General features: G+C 38.0%; 1 protein-coding gene across 1 annotated transcript; it reads right to left on the bottom strand.

Moving 5' to 3' along the window:
* Positions 1–716: 716 nt before the first annotated feature.
* LOC122084732 lies at positions 717–8,610 on the bottom strand. The gene is made up of 3 exons (XM_042653174.1): positions 8,479–8,610; positions 1,447–1,632; positions 717–947 (listed from the first exon to the last, which is right to left on the bottom strand). Exons 1-3 carry the CDS (start codon positions 8,608–8,610, stop codon positions 717–719), a joined length of 549 nt encoding a protein of 182 aa, XP_042509108.1.
* Between the last annotated feature and the right edge of the window lie 332 nt (positions 8,611–8,942).

Raw genomic sequence — 8,942 nt, 5'->3', positions numbered from 1 at the left:
CTCCGCCGGTCCTGTGGGAGACAGCTTTGGAGACCTCCCTCATAGTCTCGGCCATCCGGTTATATTTGCCCTGGAGGTCTTCAAATTACTGCCTTGTCACGTACTCCTCGGCTGCAGGAGGCTGATGATCACTGCCTTCATGTACTGAATATCCAGCCGAACGCTGGTACCTGACGGACACTTCCCGGTCGTCATTGCCCCTTTCTCGTCCTATCTCCGCCGAGGGAGGAATCTCCCCTAAAGGTTCTTCCCCCATGTCTATGTTGGACGTCGCTCTTGTCCTCTTGTGGTTGTAGGTTCTCCCCACCATTACCGTCGGTTCCCACGGACGAAACCAATCTGTTGCTGCCAAAAAACCCCGCTAGTCGAACCTACACAAACACAGACGACGGAGGCCCGGAGATTTGTCCGGGGTTAGTCCTCCGACGCTCAAGTCAGGGTCGGCCGCACAGTTCAGTAAGGGAGTAATGGTGAGGGTATCAGAGCTTACCTTCTTCCTTCCTCTCGGCCTCCTTATATCCTTCTTCGGGGCTAGGCTTTCCTTCTTGTCTTTTCCCCCGTCCTTCTCCCCTACGACCGTCCTACTTGTGTGGAATATTCCCCTCATGCAAACGACGTGATCCCGCGTGATTTTGTGATTGAGAGTGCCTGAGTGATCGAGCGTGCTTGAGCGTGAGTGATTTCTTGGAACCCTTATCTGGTGGAGGACACGTGTCTCAAAGGCGACACGTGTCATTTCCCCACTGAGAGATCAATTTGGATGTATCACCACGCAACCTTTGTTGTAGGGCCTGTTGACAGAAGGCAAGAGGATACCATCTACACAGCTCGCAAAGCCAGAAAATTACGGTGTTTTGACAGCATAAAATGAATTCACCTGTGCTTCTTTGAGAAATCCATAGGATTTGTGCTGAAGTGGATAATATGATAAATTCTACTTCAAAAGCCTGCCATCAAAATAAAATCTAAACAAAGAGATAATTGCACACATTTATTTTTAATCCTTTCTCAAATTTTTAAAAACTTCTTTCTTAAGTGATACATTGACAGTGGGTGAGACTGGGCACAACGGAAAGGTTGCTCTATTACGACTTGGTGGTCATGGATTCAAGTCAGGAAACGACCTTTCCATGGGGTTAAGGCTGCATATATTATGACCCACAGCAAACTCCGCAGTGGCGGGAGCCTCGTGCACTGGGTACTCCCTTTTTTATGTGATATATTAACATGGTGAAATCAACTGAATTGGGAAAATCAAATCATTCATACAATCCAGGTCTTAGAAGATTAATGGGCTGTTGTGTAGGCAAAGACATTAAAGACTAGTTCCATGTTTGCCCATTGAACTTGCTAGGCTCTGGATCTAGTAATTACAGTTAATACTCCTAAAAGATCATTCATACACAAACAATTAAAGAAAATTTGAGAAAGAGGATGAGAGTAAACCTGAAGTGAAAGGACAGCTTGGTCAGTGAATCGCTTTACAGATGAAGGTACGTTATCAGGAAGGGTCTTTGCAACTCTCTCCAACTCCTCTTGTTGTTGCTTTGCAGTCACTCTATCAGGCCCACTGTATATATCAATCAACTCTTTCATAGATGGTACCTTCTCCATTGTTTCTTTCATAATTTCCTGTTAGAGAAAAACGGGGTCAAATGGCTATCACTAGAACTGTACATGCTTTAACTATATTATAATAACCTCCAAGGAACTTGGTTGCTTTACACTTTTGATCTAATGGTCCAATAGTATCAAAAAGCCAAAGTCCTATACTCCTATACCTAAAATATAAGAGATCCATATGTATGCTGATCACTACCTTGACAATTGATGTTTTGACAGTATTAGTAAACCATGTCAGAGAACTGCACACTAATATATTTCCCTCTTTTTTCTTAATTGCTAACGCCTTACCAAAGAAGAAAAACAAAAAGAGGATCCTAAGCCACCATGGAGGAACATCTCCTCCCCAACCACAAATGCCCTTCCAACTTCCCACCTCCCTCCCCGGAATAGAAAAGAAAAACAAACCTCACTCTGATCCTACAGATCCTAAATCCTAACACTTAACCCACAATCCACAAGATAACTACACCGAGGTCACCGACCCCACTCCTCCCTGATGCAAATAAGTCATTTAATGGGCTTATTTTATTACAAATAAGCCTTGGATTGGGTTATGTATGTTTTGGGCCTTTGATCCCGTGGTTTTTTTTTTTAATGGGCCTAAAATATGGGTAGAAAGTAGGAAAATGAGATTTAATTCATTAGTTTAGTGAGTCATGTTTTGAGTCTATTTCCTTTGTTATTTCAGTTTCCTAGCCAGTTTAGATTTCCCAATTAGTTAAGGATTGGGTTAGGCCTTTCCTTTTTAGTGTGTAAGTCAGTTCTGAGTCTTTTATATAAGTTTGTAAGGGGCTACAATATTGAACACGAATTTATTGATGAAAAAAGAAAAAGATAGCTTATGTTGTGGGATGCAATTGGGTGAGATGCCCATTCACTAGTTCTCTTCCCCCTTCTCAATCCTCCATCGAATTCTCTTTCTTTTCTTATTTTCCTTTTATTTGTTTGTTGTGAGAGATTGTTTGAGAGCTAGAACTAAGCCTTTAGAGGACATCTTCTCTATTCAGCCAGAATTTCAGATCCTGCTCACTTGTGATCCAATCTTACATTACTCCTCCCCCCCCCCCCAAAAAAAAAAAACAAAAGAACAAAGAAATTCAAGCAGACCCCAAAAGCCCCAATATGATTGGCTATGTTGACAGTAATTTTCATCGAGGAAAAAGGGAACGAGAAAGAAATCTGGTTTTAGTTATTAAATGCTTTTGATGGTTCAAGGATATAGAAGAAATGCCATATTTGAAGCAAAACAGGGAATAAAACAGAAGTGATAAAAATCTGTGCGAACACATAGGAGTAAATGCTTTCATAAAAACCAAGTTGGTCAAATTTACAAGGCGTTAAAACATTAGTACTGGTACCGCAAGCATAGTTGTCATGGCGTTGCCTAGGCGACGATTTGGCATCCTGGTGGAAAAAGAAGTTCATGGCAGTGCTACGATTTACATGACTCACAAATGACGGTTACCATTGGATGATAGGCATTGCCATGGCACCGCCATGGATGCCAGGTCACACCTGATTCACTAGGTGGTCGATTTTTTGTAAAATGCATGGTGATTTTGATAATGCTGTATTGATTTTTGATGATTTGATGTTGCTTAATATTGGTTTTATATGTTATAAGGTATATATTGTAGGCTTGTAGCATGCTAAATAACTTCAGAAAATATGGGAAATAAAAAAGTAGCATACTAAATAAAAGTAAAAAATAGGAAAAATAAAAAATGATACATGGGCGATTTGACCGCCATGGCAACACCATAACCGGCGATTCATCGCCAATCGATTAGCCACCCCTCCACCGCCTTGGATTGATTTGACGCCGTGACAACTATGACCGCAAGGGTGTTTTTGTAATATTCTTACTGGTTTGGTTCTTAAATGTGTTATGTTAGTTGGGGGAGGGGTACTTATAATTATTTTATTATGTTTTGTTTAAATAATACATTGCTACTACCAGTTGGATATTAACCTATTCTCTACAATCGGTAGCTCTAATTTTCTCACCATATTCTCTCTCTCTCTCTCTCTCTCTCTCTCTCTCTCTCTCTCTTTTCTTCTTCTTCTTCTTCTAGTATTCATTGTTGGTAATTCTAGGTCTGAAATTGTCACATGGTATCAAAGCGCTGAACAACCAGCAACTTCACTCCATCTCCTTTGTTTGGAGTCTCAATAAGGCTTTCCCTAATTGTGGTTTGCAGCAACCTATGCAGTTTTCCTTGTGTGCAAACCCTAGTTGATACAACATTAAAAACTAGGGTTTCTTATGATGTTTCTTAAAGGGCATCGTGGGGTTGTGTTCTATAGAGCTGTGTACCATGTGATCCTGTCTGAGTTGTAGTTAGGTGTTATGTCATTGTGTTTCCTATTGTGATTAGATATAGATAAAAATTTACTCATATTATAATTGGTCATTGTATTTATTCTTTGGCTCTTAGTAGACATCCTACTAAGAGTCAATTGGTAGTTCATATAAAGCATCATAGTTTTTAAGGCGCTGGTAAGGCGACACCTTAGTAGCGCCAAGGCGCTAATGCGGTCTAGAGATGGTAAGACAGTGCTCCACCTTATGTGAAGTGGCACCTTATGGGTCTTTTTTCTTAAACAAATTTAAAATTACTTGATGAAGATTCCAAATATAGAATTTTTATTGGTAGGTGTATGATTTTGTTAACACTTGAGATGTCTGGGATTAGCTTTGCTCCCCAAAAAATAACCAAAACAAACAAAACAAAAACACGATTCACAAACAGGGTTTTGATTTTATCAAGGGTTTTAAAAAAGGGCTTTGAGAAGTAATCAAGGAACAAGGAAGAACCACTGATCTAGGTGACCATTTTGCTCCGGTAGCGGTGAGCTTCATTCTTCTTTGACAGGAGTAGAAATATAGTGGATGACCTTAACACTTAGGCACTCATTTTGGCATCATAGAGGTAAGTATAATAAATACTTGTATTTCTTATGTCTTCTTTTCTTTATATGTATAATTTTGTTTCATAATTATGTATTTATATTATATGTTAATATGTTATGATGATTGATGATTAATGATTGATGATTGAATATTGATGATTGATGATTGATGAAGATGAACTTAGTTTATTCACTTTATTGATTTGTTTTCTTGATAAATATCTTACATTGGTATGAATATGAATCTTTAATATTTATTTAACATATGAGTAATAGGATTCAACTAGGATTTGAGCAAAATAGATTGGTTTTATAAAAAAAAATTACACAGAAACGCTTTAGTCAATAAGGCGATGCTTTATGCCCACCTTATCGCTAAGGCGCTTCGAAAGACTCTCAAATGCCTCCGTTGCCTTACTGCCTTAAAAACTATGTAAAGCATATAGCCAGTCCACGATAGAGTAATTTCTCTCGATCGTTTTCTGGCCTTTCTCCCTCTCTCGGTTTCTTCTCTCTTCACCTCATATTCTTCTTCTCTCTATTGCTAATTCCCTAATCTCTGATATATCAGAGCATTGTTAACTAGTCCCTCACTACTCAGATTATGGTTTGACAGTCTGTTAAGTTTTTTTCCCCCTTGGTTGCAGCACCTACACTGTTGTACCTACTATATGAGGCCTTAGTTGCTGATTATATGAAGATGAATAAGGTCTCTTGGTTTTTACTACCCATATCTGGCTTTCATTGAAGGATCCATGCAAGACTCAAGGCTTTCAATGTCAAGATGGCGGTAATCTCTATTTCGGACAGCTTTGAGTTTTGATCCTATTCTGCATCAAGCCACAAGATCAATTCAATATTTTGGGGTTTTATTGGACCTCATGCAAATGACCTTTGATTCAATACCTAATTCAGGATGGTCCAAGCATCCAATGGGGTGCTATTAATCATCTCAAGCAGCCTGGTAATACTCTGTTTTACCCATGTTTCTGGACAGATTTGGATCAACAGTTATTATAGATCTAACCTTTAGATCAGGGAATCCTTTCAGGGATTAAAAGGTCAGCCTTAAAGTGACCTTCAATCAGAGTTTGGACAAGATCAGGCTTTCTGATCACTTGGTTTCTGAAACCACTCACCATAGTTGTCACGGCGCCAAGGCGAACCAAGGCGGTGGAGGGTTGTCTATGCGCTTAGGCGAGAAGGCGTCCGCCTTAAGGCGAACAAGTGTTATTTTTTATTTTTCCTATTTTCTAACATTATTTAGTAAGTTATATATACCTTGTATCATAAAAAATCAAGATTAAGCCACATCAAGTCATTAAAAATCAGCATTTAGCCACATCAAACCATAAAAAATTAACATTAAGTCATATTAAGTTATAAAAAATCAACATTTAGAGAAATGCTCTTATTCTATAATAAGTTTGACTGGTCAAATGATTTTATTTTTACATGAGACTTTTTGTATTAGTTATAACATAAAACCAACTTTCTAACAAGTCGAAGATTACTTAAATCTGAGTTGTAATGACAAAGTTATGCTTCAGTCAAACTTATTTTTAAGTGCGCGAATACTGTTAAAATCGTCTGAATGAAAATAATTTTATGAATATCAAAACAAAATATTATTTTACTGGACTTTTGGTTTTTAGCAATGTTTTAACATGATAGAATTTATAAAATTTTCATAATTGAGAAAAATCACAGTATTTAAAAGTTGAAAATCGCCCCTATAACCAAAATCCAGTTTTTGTTCTTGGACTGGGGGGTTGACTTTTTATCCTTTTAGAATTTGATTTTTAAACTATTTTTATTAGAATCAAATAGGGGGTATTTGCTTATTTATGAATAATATCTTAAGTAAATGACATTTACTTGAATGATATTTGGCATAAATAAATACCAAAACACAAGGCAACATGCGGTGCAACAAGGCGGCTGTCACCTAGGCCCCAGGCAAAGGGAGGAAGTTCTGGTTTTTCTCAGTTACCTTAATATTGTAACTACCGAGTCTGATTTTAATCAGCTACTTTAGGGAGGAAGTTGGACAAGCTGCTAGCTTTCCTCGAGCTAGCAGCTCAACCAATTCTTTTTTAGGGGGGGGGGTATAGAAATGCAATCCTAAAACGATGCAGAAGATAATGGAAAAACAAGAACAAACAATGCACACAGATTTACCAGGTTCGGCAAGATTGCCTACGTCCTCGATGAGATGAGATCCTGCTTCATTATCAATGGAGAATAGGGTAACAACACTCGTCTTCACACCTCTCAATATTGCTTGCATTATAGAGAAAGAAACCCTTGCTACCAATATTTAGCTGTGAGATGCCTGCACCAATACTCCCTGGATTAAACTATGAAGGAATACAAGACACCATACACCAAGGGGGGGTGGGATGGGAGGGGCAGAGGGATTATATCACCACTAGCATCTGATTTTTTTATCTTTCAAGTCCAATCGAGACACCTATATACTGTTTTTTTCTTTTGGCTGCTGGTTATTGGATTTATATATTGCGGCTGCTAGTAATTGTCTCATACACGTGTAACACGTCATGGGTGAATCAAAACCCTAGCAAACACCATTACTATCCAAATTACATCAATTGGTGCATCCAACTATCATTGTGATTACCAATGTCATGTTTCATACCATAGCTAAGGGTGTTTGGGACGATCGCAAAGAGAGTCTCTCTAGAAAAAAAAAAAAAATTGTCCAGGGTATTTGATTTAAATGAGAAGTTTTTCTCTAATGGATAATCTATTTCCAACTAATATAGTTCTTTAAAGTGCATGTGGGAGGAACTCAACGTATATCAACTATTGTCTACTAATACTGAAATTCTGAACTCTCAACGTGCTGAATTCTTAGTTGCTAAATTTTTGTATGGTTTCGACTCTAACTGATGCGGTTAGTAATTGATATAATTAAGGATGCAATATTTAGTTTATTGATTTTCTTTATTTTTTAGAAAGTTGGTTACTTGGGAGATTCTTGTTTGGGTTACTTAGTTTCCATTTCAGTTCATTATTTCTATCATAGAGTAGTTTCCATATTTGATTTGGTTCCCATTTTTATGTAAGGGAATCTTCTTCTTTAAATTGGCTGTAACTCAATAGAGATTGGAGATTTTGGAATTGAATAGTTATGGTTTGAAGCCATGGCTGCCATAAGGCTACTGGTTTGGGTCTTATATATGTTATGTTAGTTATGGGTGAGCGTAGTTGTAATTCTTATACTATAATGCACTGCTACTACCGATTGGAGATTAACCTTTTCTCTCTCGGTTCTCTATCCTATTCTTTTCTTCTTCTAGTATCCATTGTTAGTTGTTCTAGATCTGAAATTGTCACACAAGGGATTGATGTCAATGAATTGAATTGGGAAAAAGGCCATATATATGGAAGCAGTAAGGCAAAAAAAAGGATGTTCCTGTGCTGAACACTGCAAATGCGGGTGGCCAATATAACAAAGGGAAAACAAATAGCTACCAAGAAAAGTTAAGAGAATTTCAAATGGTAATGAAAGGAAACTACAGAAATGATAATTTTCTAATGAAAAATAGATAATTGTATGGCTAGTCATTCAGTGGTTGATGATTTGAATACACTGGTTTCCCTTCCCCTAGAAGCTAAGGCAGAGCTTGGCAACGATCTGCTGGAACATAACTGGCGTTTTTTGTTAAACGGGAACACAAAAACACCTGATTTTGATTGGACTCAGCAGGTCGTTTTTGTGTTCCACTGGAAAGAACCCGATGCTACAAATGGAGCCAGTGGATGACAAAAAGGAAAAAAAGAAAAAAAAAGTGCTCTACAATACGATAACTGTTTCACCAAAAAAATGCTGGCAAGTTGGCAACAGAAAATTGTCACAAGAGACTCAAAAAAGTAGAAGGGGCTCCCAAAACCAATGGAAGTCATCAAAGTTACAGCAAATGGAGAATGCTCCTTTTCCTGTTTGAGTGATTTCCTTTCTTCATTTTCTTTCTGTGCAATACCATCGCTGCACCTTGCTGTCCCATGTAGATGCCCACCAAATCCATCAACCAAAATTGCTTTCATCATCCTAATTCAAAATTTAGCTAGAAACATAGCTAGTTTCTAAGGCAAGCAGCCAAGAAACCATGTTTTCATAAAGTGGAACCATGAATTTTCTTTAACCCTTTTCTGAATTTCGATCTCGCAGGAATCCCTTATTATTTTTCGACCACAAACATCTCTTTTCTAACAATCTCTTGCCATAACTCTAAACTACCTATTCCCCTTGCCTAGTACTATTGTCCTACACCCTGGTATTCAGTGCACAAAACTAAAAGATCCTGCATCTGTCATGCTCCAGCTAGATGTGGCATTTATTGTCCCAGTAGCAAATAAAAAATTCCCATCATCCATTC

The sequence above is a fragment of the Macadamia integrifolia genome, chromosome 7, assembly GCF_013358625.1.
Source record: "Macadamia integrifolia cultivar HAES 741 chromosome 7, SCU_Mint_v3, whole genome shotgun sequence".
Taxonomy (NCBI): Eukaryota; Viridiplantae; Streptophyta; class Magnoliopsida; order Proteales; family Proteaceae; genus Macadamia; species Macadamia integrifolia.
This window is presented reverse-complemented; position numbering and strand designations above follow the sequence as displayed.